Source organism: Cetorhinus maximus, chromosome 13 (genome assembly GCF_964194155.1).
Source record: "Cetorhinus maximus chromosome 13, sCetMax3.hap1.1, whole genome shotgun sequence".
NCBI classification, from domain to species: domain Eukaryota; kingdom Metazoa; phylum Chordata; class Chondrichthyes; order Lamniformes; family Cetorhinidae; genus Cetorhinus; species Cetorhinus maximus.
This window is the reverse complement of record NC_135891.1, coordinates 25,790,120-25,812,473: the sequence shown is the minus strand read 5'-3', so window position 1 is coordinate 25,812,473 and position 22,354 is coordinate 25,790,120. Positions and strand designations below refer to the sequence as shown.

General features: G+C 40.3%; 1 protein-coding gene across 3 annotated transcripts in view; it reads left to right on the top strand.

Moving 5' to 3' along the window:
- acss2 (acyl-CoA synthetase short chain family member 2) overlaps positions 1-22,354 on the top strand; it is an 86,354-nt gene that overhangs the window by 729 nt on the left and 63,271 nt on the right. For all 3 annotated transcript variants that reach the window (XM_078555128.1, XM_078555129.1, XM_078555127.1), the window contains exon 2: positions 77-272. In XM_078555128.1, coding sequence (XP_078411254.1) covers positions 77-272 — 196 coding nt within the window. The remainder of the gene's footprint in view (positions 1-76; positions 273-22,354) is intronic.

The window sequence follows — 22,354 nt, the reverse complement described above, 5'->3', positions numbered from 1 at the left end:
TTTTAGCAAGAACACCAGTCAGAATACATTGTGTTGCATATATTTAAGAAATGTTGTTTTAATTTTTTGTGTGCAGTGTTCTGGGGGGAAATTGCAAAAGACTACTACTGGAAAACTCCCAAAACTGGCAATTTCTTGGATTATAACTTCGATCTCACAAAAGGAAAAATTTACATCAAATGGATGGAAGGTGCCACCACCAACATATGCTACAATCTCTTGGACAGAAATGTTAATGAGAAAAAACTGGGGGATAAAATTGCACTTTACTGGTAAGTGGCAAGTTTGCACCAAATTGAAATATTGAAATGAATACATTTTGTGATCTTGATGTTAGAATTTTGTTCAATTTATGTATTTAACATTTACCCTTTATACTACAATGGTCATCTTAATTTTGCTGTAGAACCATAGAAGCTTACAGTACAGAAGGAGGCCATTTGATCCATTTTGTCTGTGGTGGCTCTTTGCTCGAGCAATTGTCCTACTCTGTCCTCATAACCTATATTTTTCTCTCCATCCAATATTAGTTCCTTGAGATGCAAGGTGTCAGCAACTCTGCATGTTCCAGCAACCGTATAAAAACATTTCTCAAACTCCTCTTCACTCTTAGCAACAATTTTAAATCGATCCTTGTCATTTACTCAACTAGAGATAACAGTTTTATTTCACTTGCCTTATTAGTTTAAAAAGCCTCTTTGCTCCATTATGTCGAGTTTCCTTATAACTATAGATTCTTGCAGCTGGTATATCTGTGCTTAAATTACTAAAGGACACCATTTTTAATTTAAACATTATACGCACACGGCAAAAATATTCAAATGAATGAAAAGCAATTCAGCCAATGTAAAAAAAAAAGTGATTTGATAAACTTTATGTTCCTTTTTTTTAATAATGCCAGCGCTGTTGAAGCTCTGCTGTTGCTTTGGTTTTTACTCTGGCACTGTGAATACAGAATTATTCTTGTGCTTTTTGGTTGGTGTTGCAGTCTGTGTAGTTGTAGTCTGAGTTAGCCCTTGTTCAATATATACTGACTTCAGGAGAACAGTTTATGTTGCATCCAGTTTAAAGGTAGTTAGTGTTGGCCAGGTATTGTTTATTAAAATCATGTAGACTTGTGTTTGTACTTCTGGCTGTTAACAGGGTAACAACTCTCATATTTCACCAGTGCATTTATGTACTGAATACAGATTTTGGGACCTAACATCAATATAAGTAAGCGTTTGATAACTCCGTCCTGGGATTCTAGAAAAGAAAACCAACTTATGAACTGTTTTATAATGTGAGAAATAAAGGAAACAGGAATTAACAGTACTTGCCTCTGGGGAGAGAGGTGGAGAGGAGCAGACCTGTGGGAGAAACGCAGACTGGGGAGCAGATACATAAAGCCCGAAGAGCGAAGCTTACAGCACTTACCGTCAGGGAGAGGAGTGGACCTGTGGGAGAAACACAGATTGGGGAGCGAATAAATAAAGCCTGAGGAGTGAGGCCTACAGCAGTTACCTTTAGGGAGAGGGGCGAAGAGGTCTAGGAGTGCCCTGGAAGAAGGTGCTATCCAGGCCATGGTGAAAGAGGTGGTAATTCGGACACTTGAGGGGTTTAAAATTGATAAGGAGGAGGTATTGGTTAGGCTATCTGTACTTAAAGTTAATAAGGCATCAGGACCGAATGGGATGCATCCAAAGATACTGAGGGAAGTGGGAGTGGAAATTGCGGAGGCACTGGCCAAAATTCTCCAGTATTCCTAAGGCTCAGGGGTGGTGCCAGATGACTGGAGAATTGCAAACAATACACCCTTGTTCAAAAAAGGTCATAAAGATGAGCGCAGCAACTACAGGTCAGACAGTTCATCTTCGGTGGTGGTGAAACTTCTAGAAACAATAATTTGGGACAAAATTAATAGTCATATGGACAAATGTGGGTTAATTAAGAAAAGCCAGCATGGATTTCTTAAGGGAAAGTCGTGTTTTATTAACTTGCTGGAGAATTTTGAAGAGGTAACAAAGAGAATTGATGAGGGCAATGCTATCGATGTGGTATACATGGACTTCCAAAAGGTGTTTGATATAGTGCCACACAAAGAGACTTGTGAACAAAGTTATAACTCATGGAATAAGAGGGACATTAGCAACATGGATATGAATTTGGCTGAGTGACCTGAAACAGAGTAGTGGTTAATGGATTGTTTTTTGGGCTGGAGGAAGGTTTGTGGTGGAGTTCCCCAGGGGTCAGTGTTGGGACCTTTGCTCTTTCTGATATATATTGATGATCTCGACCTTGGTGTACAGGGCATAATTTCCAAATTTGCAGATGATATGAAACTTGGAAGCATTGTGAACTGTGAGGAGGTTAGTGTAGAACTTGAAAAGGACATAGACAAGTTGGTGGAATCGGTGGACAAGTGGTAGATGAAGTTCATGCAGAGAAATGTGAAGTGATTCATTTTGGTAAGAAGAACATGGAGAGATAATATAAAATAAAGGGTACAGCTCTCAAGGGGGTACAGGAGCAGAAGGACCTGGGTGTATATGTGCATAAGTCATTGAAGGTGGCAGGACAGGTTGAAAGAGTGGTTAATAAAGCATGTAGTATCCTGGGCTTTAATAATAGGAGCATAGAGTACAAGAGCAAGAAGATTATGGTGAACTTGTATACGATACTAGTCTGGCCTCAACTGGAGTACTGCATCCAGTTCCACGTGCTGCACTTTAAGAAGGATGTTAAGGCATTGTAGAGAATGCAGAAAAGATTCATGAGAATGGTTCCAGGGATGAGGAACTTAAGTTATGAAGATAGATTGGAGAAGTTGGGTCTGTTTTCCTTGAAGATAAGAAGGTTGAGAGGAGATTCGATAGAGGTATTCAAAATCATGAGGGGTCTAGACAAAGTAGATAGGGAAAGACAATTCCCACCCGTGAAAGGATCAAGAACGAGAGGGCACAGGTTTAAAGTAATTGACAAAAGAACCAAAAGCAATATGAGAAAAAGCTTTTCAACCAGTGAGTGGTCAAGGTCAGGAATGTGGTGGAGGCGAGTTCAATTGAAGCATTGAAAAGAGAATTACACTGTTATCTGAAAAGGAAGAATGTGTAGGATTATGGGGAGAAGGCAGGAGAATGGTACTAAGTGAATTACTCATTCGGAGAGCTGGTGCAGGCATGATGTGCCGAATCACCACCTCCTGCACTGTAACAATTCAGTGATTCTGTGATAATATGCTTTTTTTAAATCTCATTTGAAATATCGTTTTAATTTCCTCATTCCTGTAGAAATTATTTTTGTGTCTTTTTTGTAACAATATACATGTTAGTAATTTGCTGACACCAATGACAATATTGATTAATTGATAACTGGCTTCTCATTATGATTTTAAACCCTGTAACAGTTTGTGATCGGTAAGTATTTGGTGTTATATTTTAAACCAATGCGAAAACCTCTGTTTCTTGACATTGATTTCTTTGATTTATTTGTGGTTTATTGCACTGGCCTCTTATTCTATTCCTGTGAAAAGTTAAATGTGTTTGTTAAAATCCTGCAGTGTTGTGTTTGAGGCAACAGTGTGTGCGTATCTTTTGAAGGAAACAGTTTGCCTTGCTTCAACTCATTCTTTATGTAGTAGTGAGATCAACCAAGGTAGGCACAATCATAAAACAAGATTGCTGGACACTAAGTCAGTGCATGTATGTCATGTTCTTTTTTACATCCATCCACTTTTTAGGACCTCTGTTTTAATCTCAAACTTTCATAATTGCTTATGAGGTGATTCCAGCTCATTCAGAGGCTATAATTCTGATTGGTATGAGAGACAAAAAGGTCATACTGCTTGTACATAGTTTGGGAACATTTACAGGTACAAGGTCTCAAAACCGGCAACCTTGAGACTGAGTCCATGTGGGATTTTGGATCTTGACGGTTTTCGAGTCAGGCAGTTCGGGTCAGGCTGCTAATCAAAACTACATTATTACTTTCTTAGCATAGACATGTACCCTGCCTTTGGCAGCCAGCTGAGAATGGAATGACTGCAATAGCTTGTATAGATCAGAAGCCCTATACCTAAAATCACACAGGTTGGCATGGCACTGCTGTGTTAGCAGACTAAGGGAAGGTTATTCTGGGGGTGAAAACCGTTCAAGATGTCCTTTTTTTTTTAAAAAAAAGTCTAGTTTTTGGACGTTGCCAGTTTTCAGATAGCTAAACTTGAGGTACTGTACCTGTATAAAGGAAGCCTTAACAAGTATGCAAACCATGTTGTAATCATCCTATAAGTGGTCTGTTTTTATCCCTTGTTGTAAGAAGTGAAAATGTGCTATTTCCTATATCCCTAATATTAATAGGGAAGTAAAATGAAATTGGAACAATTGTAAGCCAGGAGAAGAAACCAAAATCAATTGAAATGGTTCTGGGGAACAAAGTTGGGAATGATCAAAAAGTTAAAGCCTGTAAAGAATTGAAAATTGCCAATGAGAAGCAACCTAGAGTAACCAGCACTTTGTAATTACCAGACAGCCATTCACCTTGACATATAAACAGAAAATACTGGAAAAACACAGGTCAGGCAGCATCTATGAAGTGGAAACATAGGGTTAATATTTCAGGCGAATGACCTTTCTTCAGAACTGGAAGATATCATGTGGACAGTCTATAAGTAGTTACAGAGCCGGGGACTTCTGTCATTTAATCACCCCTACCGTCCACACAGTTACAGGCCTCTCCTTTTTTCTTTTCATGCTTCCTCTTCCCAGCATTTTCTATTCCATATTTCCAGCATCTACAGTATTTTGCTTTCTAATTTACAGTCATTGGTGTTGCTGCTGGCTAGCTGTGTCTGGCAAGAAAGTATCTGAGATGCATTGCTTTGTCATTTTTATTTTAATAATGAAGTTAGTATAACTAATCTACTACCATCGATATTTACCAAATAGCAGCACAAAACGTTGCTAAATCTATTGCTTATCATTTGACTGGTGAAGGACTGACACAATTTGTTCAGTGCTATCAAAACCCACCTACTGAGTGGCAACGGAATACTAGATCATATCTCTTTATTTGCTTTGCACCCTTCCATATATCTTTGGGAGCAGCTGACGGTAGAATTGATCATTATTATATTTTATCAACCAGACGTGCTCTTGTATTCTTGTGCGGATCAGAAATGTTATCAAGTCTGAGTTTGGAGCATATTGGTGAGTGCTGTTTGTGCTGGAGCAAAATACTGTATGCATTAACGATACAAGGCTGTTGATGGCATAAACTTGGCTTCTCGTTATCACCTGGAGACGGGTACTTGGTCATGTTAAAATGATTAAGACTGGGGCAATACATCATACAAGCAAACATTAAACCCTGCTTAGGTTCCTTCAGATTTTTAGAGCTGGGTGGCTGAGTGCCCGTGACATTGACCTCAGAAGATCAACCTGATTATTCCAGAAAGCTCACTTCCATCTTTTAAGAGCCAGGTTTAAACACTGGTCATTGCACATGTTCCTTCATGCCAATGGTTGGTGCTTCTGTGAAATTGGTTATTGTATGTATACTTTATCACTAACTGTTACAAGAACAATGGGGATCTAGATTGATACTGTGGTAGTGCAAATAGATTTTCATTCTTTTTCTCTTCAGTAGCTTCACTGTTGTATTTAAATATTGCTTTTCCACTCTGCTTCATTATTAAAGTACGTGCCAGGGATTTTTTTCCACACAGGAAAATGATGTTGCTAACGGTATGCAGCTCTTCCCCCTTTTTGATACACCATCCCAAAACTACAGTTTTCAAATTTCTAATCAACATCTGCAGAAACCAGATCTTTTCTTCTTGGCTACATAACTGGAGCTGCATAATTTCCTTTATTGCACTTCTAAACATATTCAATGCTTCATTGTTGTTTGTGATGTGCTTAAACACTGCAGTAGTACAAGAAGCATTTATACAGTGGTTGTCTGCAATGAATTTAAGAATATTAGATGCAAACAATTACATTGTCAAAGGAAATTCCAGTAAGGAACTGAAGGAGATAGACAGGGAGGAAAAAACTGCAAACTCGAGTGTTTTTCTTACCTTTTTTACCATGTTCATGAGATGTGGGCATCACTGACCAGGCTAGCATTTGTTTCCTATCCTTAATTGCCCTTAAGATGGTGGTAAGTTGCCATCTCCCATTATTCTAACATTGGTGGTGTAATTCTGTTCACAAAGAACAGAAAGTGTTGGAAATACGCAACAGTAAGGCCGTGGAGAGACAGAGTTAATGTCTCAGGTTGATGTCCATTCGTCAGAACTGGAGGAAGAGATGCAGCAGGTTTTAAGCAAGTACTCAGGCGGGAAAGTGATGGGAGGAAAGAACAAAAGAGAAGGTTTGTGATAGGTGGGGGGCAGGAAATATTAAATGACAAGTGGAATGATGGTGCAACGCACAAGGAGATGGTAACGGGACAAGTAAAGAAACAAGAGATAAGTCTGGAGATGGTGCAAATGGGAATAGCAGAATCATTAGAGACAGCTACTGTCTGAAAAAAATGAGTGCAGTGGTTATAATCTGAAATTGTTGAACTCTGAGTCTGAATTGTTGTAAATTGCCTAATTGAAAGCTGAAATGCTGTTCCTTGAGCTTCCATTGGAACAGTATAGAAGGTTGAGGCCAGATTGGGAGAGGGGCAGAAAATTAAAGTGACAGGCAACAGGAAGCTGGAGGTTACACTTGCAGAACAGAGGTGTTCCGCAAAGAGGTAACTTGGATCTGCAGGCTGGATTTTCCAGCCCCGCCCGCTGCAGGGATTGTCTGGTGCCACTGAAAGTCAATGAACTTTTGGCTGGGCCACCGAATCTCCTGCGGCAGGTCCCACCACAGAATCACAAAATCACACAGTGTGGAAGAGGCCTTTCGGCCCATTGCGTCTGCACTGACACGTGAGAAACACCTGACCTACCTACCTAACCCCATTTACCTGCACTTGGCCCATAGCCATGATGGGGCTGGAAAAATCCCGGCCCGCATTTGGTCTCCCAGATGTAGAAGAGACTGCGTGGGCAATAGCAAGTGCATTCTAAAGTGTTCACTTCCTTAGGCAGCCTTGCATTCCTGGCTTTGATTATTCATTCAGATTTCTCCATTTAAAGAAAAAAATCCTGATTATTTGTGGTTGTTTAATGTATTATCTTGTTGGAACACTGAAACTATCTTGTGTATTCAAATGTTCCACCTATGATAGAAATGTGAAAGCAGATGTTTCTTTTCTTTGTATCGGACCTGGATTGCTGAAGGCGTTGGATGCCAATGATGGAGCAAAGCCAGGGGGAGGTGCACGAGAGCTGCATAGGGTGGGGTGTGGCAATTGCAGGATTAGGAAAAGGTCTTCTGTGCTTGATGAAAATTTCATGCTAAAATTTCTGCTTCTAATTTCTATTTGTGATTTTACAGGAAATCACATTGTTACAAAGAATTAGCAAAAATAGCTCCTTTTAATGAAACAGAAAAATCAGTACTGTAACTTGTCTGCTTACTGTCCTCGTAACTCACAAACAGTCCAATTAAAAAATAATCTTCTATCAGTATCCACATTTTATCAAGCTTTATTTAGTACTTTAGTAAATGGGTACTGTATGTTAACCGGAGACTAAGTAAAAGTAGTAGTAAGGTCCAGCATTTTTTTTTTGAATGGCTGTTTTTCTGATACATCTTCTCATAATGTCAGGTCATCTGCAATTTGTTAATACTGATATTTGTAGACAGTGAAAGATTTATGAGCAAAAGCAATTAAGCTGCTGTTGCGCAGAGTATTTCAATGTTTTTTTTCTAATTGGGTTGAAGGAAAAGCAGCTTGATTAATGTCTGGTCATTGTGAAGGATATTTACAGAAATTAAGTTTAATGTGTGCTTGTGTTCTTTCTCTCCATATTTCATGCCCTTTCTTTGCGAATTGGGTCAAATGACATGTTTGAAAAATGTATGGATTTTGTTTTATTTGTTCCTGGGTTGTGGACGTCACCAGCAAGATCAGCATTTATTGCCAATCCCTTAGTGCCCTTGAGAAGCTGGTGGTGAGCCGCAGCCTTGAACTGCTGCAGCATGTGCTGTGTAGGTACACCCACCGTGCAGTTAGGGAAGTTCCTGGATTTTGACCCAGTCAGAGTGAAGGAACGGCGATTATAGTTCCCAGTCAGATGGTGCGTGACTTGAAGGTGATGTTGTTTCCATGCACTTGCTGTCTTTGTCCTTCTAGGCTTGGAGGTCATGGGTTTTGATTGGTGCTGACAAAGAACCTTGGTAAGTTGCTACAATGCGTCTTGCAGGTGGTATAAACTGAAGCCATAGTTTTCCGGGTGGTGGAGCCTGTAATGTAGTGGAGGGTGCTTTGTCCTGGATGGTGTCAAGCTTTTTAAGTGTTTTGTAGCACTTATCCTGGCAAATGGAGAGTATTTCTGAGGACAAAGGGACCTTGGTGTGTGTGTCCATAGATCTCTGAAGGCAGAGGGGCATGTTAGTGGGGTGGTGAAAAAGGCATTTGGGACACTTGCTTTTCTCAATTGAGGCACAGATTACAAAAGTAGGGAGATCATGTTGGAGTTGTGTAGAACCTTGGTGAGGCCACAGGTGGAGTACTGTGTGCAGTTCTGGTCACCACATTTATAAGAAGGATGTGATTGCACTGGAGGGGGTGCAGAGGAGATTCACCAGGATGTTGCCTGGGATGAAACATTTAAGTTATGAAGAGAGGTTGGATAGACTTGGGTTGTTTTCGTTGGAGCAGAGAAGACTGAGGGGCGACCTTATCGAGGTGTACAAGATTATGAGGGGCATGGACAGGGTGATAGGGAGCAGCTGTTCCCTTTAGTTGAAGGGTCAGTCACGCAGAGACATAAGTTCAAGTTCAAGGTCAGGGGCAGGCGGTTTAGGGAGGATGTGAGGAAAAACTTTTTTACCCAGAGGGTGGTGATGGTCTGGAATGCGCTGCCTGGGAGGGTGGTGGAGGTGGGTTGCCTCACATCCTTTAAAAAGTACCTGGATGAGCACTTGGCACGTCATAACATTCAAGGCTATGGGCCAAGTGCTGGTAAATGGGATTAGGTAGGTAGGTCAGGTGTTTCTCATGTGTCGGTGCAGACTCAATGGGCCGAAGGGCCTCTTCTGCACCGTGCAATTCTGTGATTTCATCATATTGTTGACTTGTGCCTTGTAGCTGGTGGAGAATCAGGATGTGAATTAGTTGCCACAGAGTATCCAGGCTCTGACATGTACTTGTAGTCACACTCTTTATGTGGCTGGTCCAGTTAAGTTTTGGCTAGTGGTGAGATCCCCCCGCCCCCAGATGTTGATGGTGAAGGATTCAGAGATTGAAATGTCATTGAATGTCAAAAGGAAATGATTAGATTCTCTCTTGTTGGAGATGGTCATTGCCTGCTGCTTGTGTTGTGTGAATGTTACTTGCTTCTTATTAGCTCATTCCTGAATGTTGTCCAAGTGTTGGCTGCATGTGGGCACATACTGCTTCATTACCTGAGGAATTGCAAATGGAATAGAACACAGTACCAGCATCAGCAAACCTCCCTACTTCTGACTTTGCAATGGAGGGAAAATCATTGACAAAGCAGCTGAAGAAGGTTGGACTGAGGGCACTGCCCTATGAACAGCTGCAGTGATGTCCTGGAATTAAGATATTTGCACGTCCATGACCACAACCATCTTTCTTTGCACTAGGCATGACTCCAACCAGTGAATTTTCCTTCTGATTCCCATTGACTTCAGTTTTACCAAGATTGCTTGATACCACACTTGGTCAAGTGCTTAGTGCCTAGGGAGCCAAAAGTATGGTCGCCAGTTGTGAAACAGTTAAAATCAGGAAAGTGCAAGATATCAGAATTGGATGAGTGCAGTGTTCTCAGATGGTTGTAGGGCTGGAGGAGGTTACAGAGATATTGAATCAATTAGAATTGACACCTCAGCATCTGTCTTAGTTTTTTCAAACAGAGCGATCACGAATTATTGAAATTCTGCTGGTGACAGGTTATTACATTTTCCAGAAGAACCATCATCCTGACTAGACAGATGATTTTGATTCTGACATCCTATTTGATGTCCTAAGTGCTGCTAAATTGTTGCGCTCTAATTATGCTTTTCTAAAGCACCCAATTTTGTAGAAGACTATGCTGCTGAAGTTATTTCCTGATGCTTGGATCTCTCCTAGACTACTGCAGTTTGAAACTAAATTAGCTGTGAAACAATAATTGTCCTTGGGATGACCCATTTTTACCTCTTGATTTCAGATTTCCGAATCCAACCTCTTGGGCTTTACATCATATTTACCCAATGCTATCTTACTTGAAACCTTACCTTGATACTCTGTACTAACTGAATACTGTTAATACTCAGCATCTTCATCTAATTTTGGCACAAATAAACTTAGTACATAACTTAGTGTATAGCTACTTGTTCAATTTACACATATTTGTTCATATTACACCAATAATATGGCAGGGGTTTTCATTTATCAACATGGATTTGTTAAACTGTTTATTGAGTCAGCAAGTCCTTTACCCGTTGGCTTTCAACTATTATTAACTGAAATAATGATTTGGTTTTAAATTTGACAGCGCCCAGGTCTGTTTGTGACCTTAGCAGAATGACCGTGGTGCCCAAATTTGTTATGGTTGTTTGCTTACTATCAGTCACAATCCATTTACCTTGCTCTGTTGTAGATCACCTCATACCTTCCCACTATGTTGCTGCAATTTCATGTCAGAGCTGTATTGATCTAGTTTCACCAATTCCAGTCTTTCTGTACTCACAAATGACCAATACTAAGCCAGGTTAGTGTTAACTGTGGCCCAGTCCAAGGAATACCCCAGATCTTTAATGACAATATTCATGCTAAACAGACCAGCCATGGCTCTAACTGACCATTCTATCCTCAGCCTTGTGATTTGCTGAAGTATATTGAGCCTGCTCCCATTTGGAAATCCCTTGAACTTCTAATTTTCACATTCTTCATGATGTTTAAATCTCCCTGCTGCTATCCTTGTGCTGTGAAACCACCTTTTTCAGTATTTGGTCTGGTTTGTTTGCTACTCCTTATGCTGCCACTGTCCACTTCTATTTTTATTTTACCTTCCTGTTATATTTTATAATATTTAATTGTGCAGGGTTATGAGCTGTTTTTGCTGAATGCTGAATGAGTATTTGGTACTATTCCTCCCTTTCTGTACATTTTTCTCTCTTTCCCTCCAAAAAATAAAGACAATTTAATTGGGATAGATTTGGAGGTTACTGTTTTTTAACCACTTAGATCAGCAATAGACAATACTTCACAAACTCTCAAAAGTTAGCGGGTTTTTTGTCCTGACTAAATTAACCTGCAGATCTAATCAAATGACAATGTTTGCTTAGGGAGGAATTAATTTTAATCCACTACTTTGATTTTCTTAGGGAGGATTTAATGTTAATCCTGTGCATTCATTTAGCACTAATAGTTTGGCAAAGAAACAAGAGGCTAAGTTTTTCACATTGTTGGTTAAATTGAATGACAATGGGACAGCATGATGCATGAAAAGGGGGAAGACAACTAAATTTGGACAAGTAGCAATTTTATTTCAATTTCAACCTAATGTTTTTCCTGTTGTGCCAGTTTTTGCTCTGAGTGGTGAACAAAAAGCTGACTTGCACTTTAAAGACTTTCTATGGGCTTTTGCACAGGACGTTCCTGTCAGCCTACATGAACTTGCTATATTTACTACCTAAACTGGACACAGCAAGTTAAGTCCTCTAATGAGCAGTGTAAATATCAAGTGAATCGTAACACTTTGTTTCAGAGCTGCCCGTTTTTTTTTAGAAGATGCCACAAAGTGCAATGTGTTGCTGCTCCACTGGCCAGACTCGTCTAATTGATTAGTACAAGTAGAACTATAGGGAGTGAGTTAAATCTGTGGTATTGTCACTGGACTGGTTTCCAGAGACCCAAGGTAATGCTCTGGGGACCCAGGTTCGAATCCCACCATGGCAGATCATGAAATTTGAATTCAATTAAAACCATTGTCAATTGTCGCTAATGTCATGACTCACTGGGGATAGTGCGCTGTAATATCAAGCCCCACTGTTTCCTGAGCCACGACAAATGTAAATATGTAGAGCAATTTCACTTGGTATTGTGTAATGGCATCCATTGGTTTTAATATGTATTGAGTTATCTTCAACTGTTGGACTGGAGCTAGTATCAAATTGTGTTTTAGATATGGTTTGGTTGCAGGATTTCAGATTGAGGTGGTGTTAATTTTATAAATTTAGGACCACTGTTGGTTTATCTTTGGAACCAACTAATGCACCAGTAGAAGCTCCTTGCACTGAATCCACATTTGAACATGGTATCAACTTAATTGAAAATTGAGCATGTTATGTAGTGATATTTATGCTTTATTTTCTTCCTGAGGATCTCATCACCTGCTGTTCATTGAAAGAAAGATCTTAAATTTATATATAGTCTTTCATGTATTCGGGACAGCCTGAGCACTTTACAGCTATTAAGATGTGAAATAATATTCATAAGCAACTTGATAGACTCCCACTTTCATTTTCCTCTAACTTTTATCAGTTAAATTCCTAAAATTAGTGACTTCAAGCTCCTGTAAAGACTACAACAAATAAAGAATGGTGGGTCATATATTCATAAGGGTGCAAGCATGGTTTTTGGAGTCCCATATCTGGGTATAGAGTTCTCAGTACATGAGTCTGCTACAGAATATATTTGTATTGTTTTTAAGTGAAGTAACTTAGTTGTCATGAGTTAACATCTGTGAGAAAGGAGATAAGCAGGAAATAAACCTTGAGGCAGGTTTAATTTCTTTGAGTGAAGTTTTCAGCCTTTCAAAGTTTGTTGATTGCTTGTAATTAGCAGTTGCCATTTGAAATAGTTCATATATTTTGATTATAAGGTGACTAACAGAAAACACAACCAGGAGAAAACGTTATTAGCCTGTAAAGAGGTGCTACCCTTGTCGGTGACTAACAGTGAGGTTCAGACAATCCGGAGGGAGCCTAGACCTTTAGCATATGCTTCAGGAAATTTATTTTCCACTGAAAACAGAAGGAAAAAGTAACATCTGAATTACCTCATTATCAAAGTTGGTGACATATTCCCCAGCATGACTGGGCAACATATTCAGCAATTAGATCAGATCCAGTAACCATTGCAGACGTGTGTACATTAGCTGGGAAAAATCTTTGCAGTAACTCTCAATCATTGTCAATGCAACCATGCAGTATATTCTAGCAAGGTTGTACAGATTTATTTTCAGAAAGGAATTGTCACAGTTATGCTTCCCCCAACACTTTATTTGTTCACAGTATGAAAGCAGTTCTTGTGTGGAAAACTTATACCTCTTGTGATCTAAAACTGATAAATCTTATGCATAAAGTGAATTTCTGTTCCGGAGTTACATTCAGGAAAGATGTGCACTTCATTCTCCTGATCATTCTAATAAGTGGAAAGACATAGACCTGACAGACTATATATTTCAGGTGAAATTACAAATTATAAGACAGATTTGTACAGAAGCAAAATAAGTAGTTTGAAACAGCAATGCTGGACTTAGCTTTATCTGATACTTAAAATTGTTTTCCAAAAATAACAAAGCCCCAGTAAGGAGCCTATGTTGAAAGGAAATGGGGGGTAAAAAAGGTTTTTTAAAAAAAAATACAGAAGCTGAGATCCAAAGAAACAGGAGACAATTGTAAGCCTTATAGAGAGGGAAAGAAGAATGAGTGGAAGATAAAGAGAGGGGTGGATCCACAGAGCTACCAAGCAAGGCAATTTTATTTTCTTTTTCTCAAAGAGCAAAGGCACCAGAGATTAGCCTATTTTAAATTTGTATGATTAAGGGCTCAAGTCAAAGAAATAAATGTAGTGCTTGCTTTCATGTTGACTGATTTTATCATGTTAAATATTGAATTACTGCTTGAGCAACATTGCATAAGGATTATGTCCCAAAAATGTTCCCAGTGCCTAGAATGACCATGTTAGCTCATGTTACATGCTGTTCAATCATTGTTGTAATGTTGACATTTGTGCCCTAGATAAAGTTGTTAGTCAATTTTCTGAACCAATGGAATCTTTGCTCCTTGATGGGTTTGTACTGCAGGTATGTGATTGGGTGAATAAATTTTAAACAAGGTCACTTGTTTTGATCTATTCATTGTGTAACAGCATAAAATACACTTTCAAGATCTTAAAAAGTTCATTTGGGGTGAATGTCACTGCCAAGGCCAGCATTTTTTGCCCATCCCTAATTTCCCTTGAGAAGGTGGTGAGCTGCCGCCTTGAACTGTTGCAGTCTGTGTGTCATACCCATCCTGCTGTTCGGGAAGGAATTCGGGATTTTGATCCATTGGCAAAGAAGGAATGGCAATATGTTTCCTAGTCAGGATAGTGCGTGGCTTGGAGAGCACTTGCAAGTGGTGGTGTTCCCAAGCGTCTGCTGCCCTTTTCTTTTTAGGTAGTAGAAGTCACGAGTTTGGAAGGTGCTGTTGAAGAAGCTTTGGCGTGTTGTTCACGCATCTTGTAAATAGTACATACTGCAGCCACAGTGTGTTGGTGGTGGAGGAAGTGAATGTGTAAGGTGGTGGATGGGGTGCCAATCAAGAGGACTGTTTTGTCCTGGATAATACTGAGCTTCATGATTGTTATTGCAGCTGCCATCACCCAGGCAAGTGGAGTGTATTCTATCACACTCCTGACTTATGCCTTGTGGGTGGACGGACAGTCTTTGGAGAGTTGAGATGTAAGCTACTCGCCACAGAGTACACAGATCTGACCTGCTCTTGTAGCCGCAGTAGTGATATGGTTGCTCCAGTTAAGTTTCAATGCTGACCCCCCCCCGGATGCTAATGGTGTGGATTCAGCGATTGAACGGCAAAAAAAGTTGGTTAGCATAAAATACACTTTCAAGATCTTAAAAGGTTCATTGATAGGATGTGGACGTCACCGGCAAGGCCAGCATTTTTTTGCTCATCCCTAATTTCATAAGGTCTATCTTGTTGGAATTATCATTGACTGGCACTTGTGTGGTGCGAATGCTACTTGGCACTTAGCAACCCAACCCTGAATTTTGTCCAGTTCTTGTTGCATGGGAATGGGGAAGGATTAAAGAAATTCATGTATTGCTGAATTCCATTCCAGTATATTGGTATTATAAAACATATGATTGGGTACAGTGCAAAATTTTGAGCATCTTGGTAACAGCGGCTATCCAACCAGACACACGCAATAGTGTTGTGTTTGGATGGTGGCCACAATAAAAAATAAATAATAATCCATACGTAGGAACTTGTTTCTGCTTCTTACACTTTTACCTCATCTTGCAATTTTTTACTCCCTTTTTGCCATATGCTTTTTCTCTCTGGTAATCCACCCTAGTGGGTGAGTGAACCTGCCATCTACTTAGAAGCCTTTGCCAATCCTGCTCATGAGCCATTTGTTAAGACACAGCAAAAGAAGCCCGCATTGATTCTCTTGAGTTTTTTACTACCTCAGGGGCAGTGACTAATGCCAACTCAAAGTGCCCCTGTTTGAAGATGTTTGATGAAAGGGCATATCAAGCTGTTGATAATGAAATTTAACAAGGATGTTAAAATTGCTACTCTCCAAGATAAATCATATGAAAGTACGGTGATTTATGATGGTACAGCTGTCAATCTCTGTGTGCTTTTTATTAAGTATGAGCTTTAATATCTGATTTCTTTATAAGAAATGTCATCTGATGTGAGGAAAATTCAACAGGCTTCACGAAAATATTACCACCAACGTGCCCCTGGATCTCTGTACACATGTTAGGAAGGAACCATACCATAGAACCATAGAAAGGTTATGGTGCAGAAAGAGGCCATTCAGCCCATTGTGCCGGCCAGAAAAAAATGAAAAAGAAACTCGCCGCTCATTTTAATCCCAGCTTCCTGCACCTGGTCCGCAGCCTTGCAGGTTATGGTGCTTCAGATGCAGGGTAGGAAACACGGCCTGGGAAAGGGGGGTGCAGATGGTGCCAAGGACCGGGATCTGGGGGCTAGGTGGGGGGTGCCCTGGATCGGTGCTTTTTTTTAATGGAGTTCTCGTCATCCTTCAGACAAGCTCCAGGCCTGAAAGACCTGCTGGCTGACAGTTCTAATTCTTTTTTAAAGCCGGTCTTTCAAGTTAGTTTCACTGATAGTTTGGTGGGAATTGGGGGGTGGGGGAGGGGCGGTCACTTCTGTGGTTTAGTACCATAGAATTAAATATGGTACACTTCTCAAAATTCTCTTTTTTGAATTTAAACCAGCATATGGATAGTCTAAATTTTCATTAAGGTGGCCACAATTACTAAGGTAGACGCAATTCTGATGACATGCTATGCTGATGTATCAGAAGCTTGAGAACCTTGGGTCTCATCAAAATAAATGTAAGAAACTAAAAGCTGGGAGTGATGCAAGACAGGATGTTGACTCACTATCGCTCATTTTATTATTCTTGCGAAGCCTGGGAGTGAAAACCCTGTTTGTCACTAAGAGATTGCCTGAAGAAAGTTTTTACAAATCTCTACTCCATCCTAGGTTCACCCCACTCTGCACCAACCTGTTTAAAATTTAGCAGATGTCACACTGTGGGAGTAAAATTTCTCTGGGAGTGGGGATTTCTGATCATCCATTGAAATCCCAGAGAAACAGCATAAAGGGCTTGTACCATAAAGGGCCTTTATAGAAACCCAATGCTATGACTTAAGTGCTTCTAGAAATTATTTCTCTCAGGCTGTTGCTGTCATAATTTTTTTTGCTGTTGGAGTTTATTGATTACATTTTTCCACTTAATTGTCTGCTTCTCTCACACCTCAAACAACAATTAGAATTTTTAAAAAATTTGCACATTTATTTAGTATAATGCAACATCAAATGGAACCTGTGGATAGGCTGTAAATTTACAGGGTACAACACAATTTGTATGAAAACTTCTGAGGGAAAGGGAAACAATCAGTTCTTGAGTTAAGGCTGTACTGCATTTTTGTACCATGTACCATTCTTCTCTGAAAAATTCAGATTAACAATTTGATCTATTTTTCTTGAGCTGTTGGTAGATCTCTGATTATACATCCCCAGGATTTGTCAATTAGCATAAAAGGGGCAGATGCCTTTTATGGTATATTGTGCGTTGGTGCTAGAGGAGTTAGAATGGTAAAGCTGTATTAGCTACAGAGTTGAATTGTTTTGTAAATGTAGTGATTTCTTTGTAGCCACTTTCCTAATGTCATTTGATTGCTCTGTGATTAACTATCCTTAGAGAATCAGCAATGGGCCTCCAATTTCAGCATTACTATAATCACTCTGCCTTCTGCATGCAGGTTGTCATGACCACCTGAGGAAGGGTGAAATGACTCCCCTATTCTCCCACTCCAGGTTTGACCCAACAGGGTTTTTTTTTAATTTAGAGAGGATGTGCTTCGCCAATCCAGTAACAGTGCCATTATTTATGCCATGAGGTTGTAAAAAATAATTCAGACAGGTTTTCTTAGGTTAAACTAAGAACAAGAAAAGTTTATTGAAACTATTTCTCGAGTTAAAAAAACTTGGTAAAACACAACCACCATTCATATAGTCGTGTAGATTCATCTCAACCCAAACACACACCAGAGAAAATAGGCTTAGAGGATATTTTACAGTTCATGAAAAGTAAAGCAAAGGAGTATACGGTTAGCTGATCCTTGGCTAGTCTCGATGCTGTGGCTCCATGTTGCGGCCATTTTGTTTGGCTGTCTTCCTGGGTGTAGTTGTATTGAGCATATTTCCACGTTGTTCTTCCCCCAGAAAGATCTCGGTTTGCAGCAGATTTCTCTGGTCAGGATGGTGACTTGCAAACCAGGCACTTCACTTCCGAGAGAGAGGGGGAGCACACAGCTTCAAACAGTCTGTGTTCAGTACAGCATTGTCTTTTGTGTTCTCTCCTGCTTGGCAAAGGGTCCTTAAAGTACTTTGCTGGGTGTATATTCCAGAAGAATTCTATTAGTTCATGTCTGCTGCAGTTATTACTTCAGAACAGGTAATTGCACTTTGATGTCTCGTCTCAGGAACATTTGAAAGTTTCAGGATGGTGCGAATTGACAGTGGTTGGGACCTATGTTGTTCGATCATTCTATTTTGTTGCTCAGGAGTCACTTGATTTTTCTACCCTGTGAGATTACCGATAAAATAGAATCCAATTACACCCCTTTGATGAAATAATTATATTGAATAATATCATGTACCCAAGGCAGGAGAAATTCTTTAAATTCTTCTACAGAACGGAAAAGATCTTGTGCTGTTTATCTGGATTGCAAGAATTGAATTTTTCTCCCAAATATGAATTTACTGTCACTGTGTTCATATGGTGCAATGTGCAGAACATGTTAATGCAGGCTGAAGCAGTCACCGAAATCAATGTTATTGTCTGCACAGTGTTATAAATAACCAATGGGATATTTTCCTGTGAAATTAACAATATTGCACGATGCTGTTAAAGTAAAATTTGTACTCTGGTGTGTTTAATAGTCATGGTGGGATCACCTATAAGGTGCAAACAAATAACTATTATATCATTGCTGCTCTTAATATTAATGACCCCTGCTGCATATATATATCAGATGATATTTGGAACCAGATGCCAACAATAGGTGTTACCATTTTACTAGGACCTTTTTGTGATTGTTAGGTGAATTGATTGGTGAATCTTGAAAAGGGAAAGAGTATTATGCATGATTGAGTGAGAGGGAAAAGGGTGGCCAGGGAGGGGTGAATAAGGGGCCCAGAAACAGGAGAAGAACCAGGGTCTGTGATTTCTCTCCCTGGCCCTGATAGGAGGCCATTAAAAAGGGTGCAGATAATTCATGAGAATGGTCCCAAGGATGAGAAACTTAGTTACTTTGAAAGATTGGAGAATTTGGGACTGTTTTCCATGGAGAGACAGTTGAAAGGAGACTTGATAGAGTGATTCAAAATCATGGAAGGTCTGGCCAGAGTAGATAGGGAAAAACTGTTCCCATTGGTTGATGGAAGGATTGAGAACCAGAGGGCACAGATGTAAGGTAATTGGCAAAAGAAGAAATGGCGATATGAGGAAAAACTTTTTCTCACAGCGAGTGGTTAGGATCTGGAATGCACTGCCTGAGAGTGTGGTGGAGGCAGAGTCATAGAGGTTTACAGCACAGAAAAAGGCCCTTCGGCCCATCGAGTATGCGCCGGTCAAACAAGTACCTAACTATTCTAATCCCATTTTCCAGCACTAGGCCCATAGCCTTGTATACCATGGCATCGCAAGTGCACATCCAAATACTTCTTAAATGTTATGAGGGTTTCTGCCTCTACCACCCTTTCAGGCAGTGAGTTCCAGATTCTCACCACCCTCTGGGTGAAAAAATTCTTCCCCACATCCCCTCTAAACCTCCTGCCCCTTACCTTAAATCTATGCACCCTGGTTATTGATCCCTTTACCAAGGGGAAAAGTTCCTTCCTATCTACCCTATCTATGCCTCTCATAATTTTATACGCCTCAGTCATGTCCCCCTCAGTCTCCTCTGCTCCAGGGAAAATAACCCCTGTCTATCCAACTCTTTCCTCATAACTAAAACTCTCCAGCCCAGGTAACACCCTGGTAAATCTCCTCTGCACTCTCTAGTGCAATCACATCCTTCCTATAATGCGGATTCCAGAACTGCACACAATACTCTAGCTGTGGCCTAACCAGCGTTTTATACAGTTCCAGCATAAGCTCCCTGCTCTTATATTCTATGCCTCGGCTAATAAAGGCAAGTATCCCATATGTCTTAGCCACCTTATCTACCTGCCCCGCTACCGTAAGGGACTGGTGGACATGCACACCAAGGTCCCTCTGATCCTCGGTACTTCCCAGGGTCCTTCCCAGTGTCACCAGCTGCAGAAACATGAGCTCTGGGTTTCGGAACTCGAGTGACCACTGGAGTCACAATGGCACACCGCAAGGCTGGGAACTATGTGGATAGCATATTTTAGAGGGGCGGTCACACTGGAGGTTAAGAGAGTGCAGGCAGAGAGGGAATGGGTGACAGCCAGACAGTCTAGGAGGATCAGGTAGCTCGTGCAGGAGTCCCCTGAGTCCATCTCACTCACTAGCTAGTGGCACAGCTGCACAGGAGGGGAGGAAGAGTGGGCGAGCAGTGATAGGGGATTCCATAGTTAGGGGAACCAACAGGTTCTTCTGCGGCCATAGATATGACTCTGGGACAGTATGTTGCCTCCATGGTGCCTGGATCAAGGACGTCACTGAGTAGCTGCAGGGCATTTTTATGGGGGAGGGTGAACATCCAGAGGTTGTGTCACGATTGAGACTTTCAAAAGGAAATTAGATCGTTATCTGAAAAGGAAAAAATTGCAGGGCTACGGGGAAAAGGCAGGGGAGTGGCATGAGTTGAATTGCTCCTTCAAAGGGCCAGTACCAACACAATGGGCTGAATGACCTCCTTTTGTGCTGTAACCATTCAAGGATTCTACAATCAGCTTTGTTGGGTATGCGTCACATTTCTCTATATGCGCTCTCGCTTCCTGTAGCAGGTGCCCTCCAGTTGTCTTGTTTTTGTCTTGATTCACTATAAATAGCATTGCTACTACACCAACATCTGTGATCTCAGCAACAAAACTGAAACGAACCCGTACGTTTTTAGATTTTACTTTGAAAGACCTGATTTAAAATAAATCAAGATTAACCTTTCCTCTCTTGTAATGGCTGCAGTCATTTTTTACAGTTTTTGAAAAACCTTTGTATTTGTAACATCATTTACAAATATAACAGTAATGAATAGTTTGACTTCTGAGAAATGCAGATGGGTTTTGCATTAAGCACTGGTTTAATTGGTATTGATTGTTCTTTCGTGGTTATGTACTTAGGTTCTGGGCCTTCTCTACAATGGGTTCACCCTCAGTACTTTGTTGTTTGATGTCTTGTTGTTGAACAATAGGTATGTATGACATATAGAAAAACTTCCCAAAGCTTCACTGAGGTGTCATCAGATAAAAATGGTCCTTTGAGCCAAGAAGGGGGTCGTAGTATATGGTGAGGTGGGATTTAATAATGGCCTTAAAGGGAGAAAGGGAGACAGAAAGGCAGTGGAGAATTCCAGAGTGTGGAACTTACACAGCTGAGGATACAGTTGCCAATTGTGGGTGTATGGGGATGCATACAAGGCCAGAGTCAGAGGAACAAAGAGTTTGGAGGCAGCTATAGGGCAGGAGACCTTAACAAAGATGGGAAGGCACAAGCTGTGAAGGGATTTAAATGCGGGAATTTTAAATTTTGAGGCATTTTTACCAAAACAAACTTTAGTTGCAGGGCTGAGTGACAATCAATTTTAGGACAGCATCCAAATATTTGGTCTGTATTTCAATAATACTGTAAACTTAAAGCCTTGGAAATTGCAAAATAATGTGAGCTATATGTCCCATGTTGCAGGCCAGTCAAGGGTGGAGTGACTAGGATTCTTTGTGATTCTCGAGGGAAGAAAAAAGGATGCTGAATGCTATGGAACTATTCATGGGTGCGCTTGAGACGCACTCAGTTTCCCATATAGCCAGTCTTCCCCTGTGGACAGCCAATGAGAAGGAAGAAGGAACTATCTTCATAATCAGTGGGGCAACAATGTATGTTAATTAAGCAAAACAAAAAGGTTGAGTTATTTTTGAGAAAAACCAGGATTACTGCCCATGCACTAGTAACCATATTGTATGAGTAGGGAGAACAGCGATAAACTTCATGGGACTGATGGAAAACTGTTTGGATTTGTCTAGTTTAGCGTATTTGTAAGGATATGACAGAGTAGATATATTACAGTATTTAGGAGTTGGCGAGTTCAGGAAAATCTTTTAAGCTACATCAATAGTATTGCTTTAGTTGACTAGTGTCTCTCTTAGATACATATACAAAAAAGCCTTGCCTGCTAATCTTTTGATCCTTTATTGTTGGATGATGCTAAGCAGTAAGAGTAGGTCACCTAAATGCAATGTTATAATAGTACCAGGTCAAGAAATGCATTGATTTAACAAAGATACTTGGGATTGTGTTACTGTGAAAATTAAAAAGTGCACGTAGAAGCCTGTACACACACAAACCTTTCTTAAAGGAGCACCACAGAGGGGATAAGTATCTTCAACTTGCAGCATGAACCTGTGCTAGTGTTCCATCAGCTACACCCTTATTTTCACTTTTTTTCCTGGTCTATTATGGCTTCAGGATTTTGTACTTGTTCCATTGTTGAACCTCTTTGCAAGGTGTAGTTATGCATCATGCAATAGTTGACTAATTTGAGATACTGGAGAGAAGAAACGATGTACTCTTGATTTGTTGAGGTATT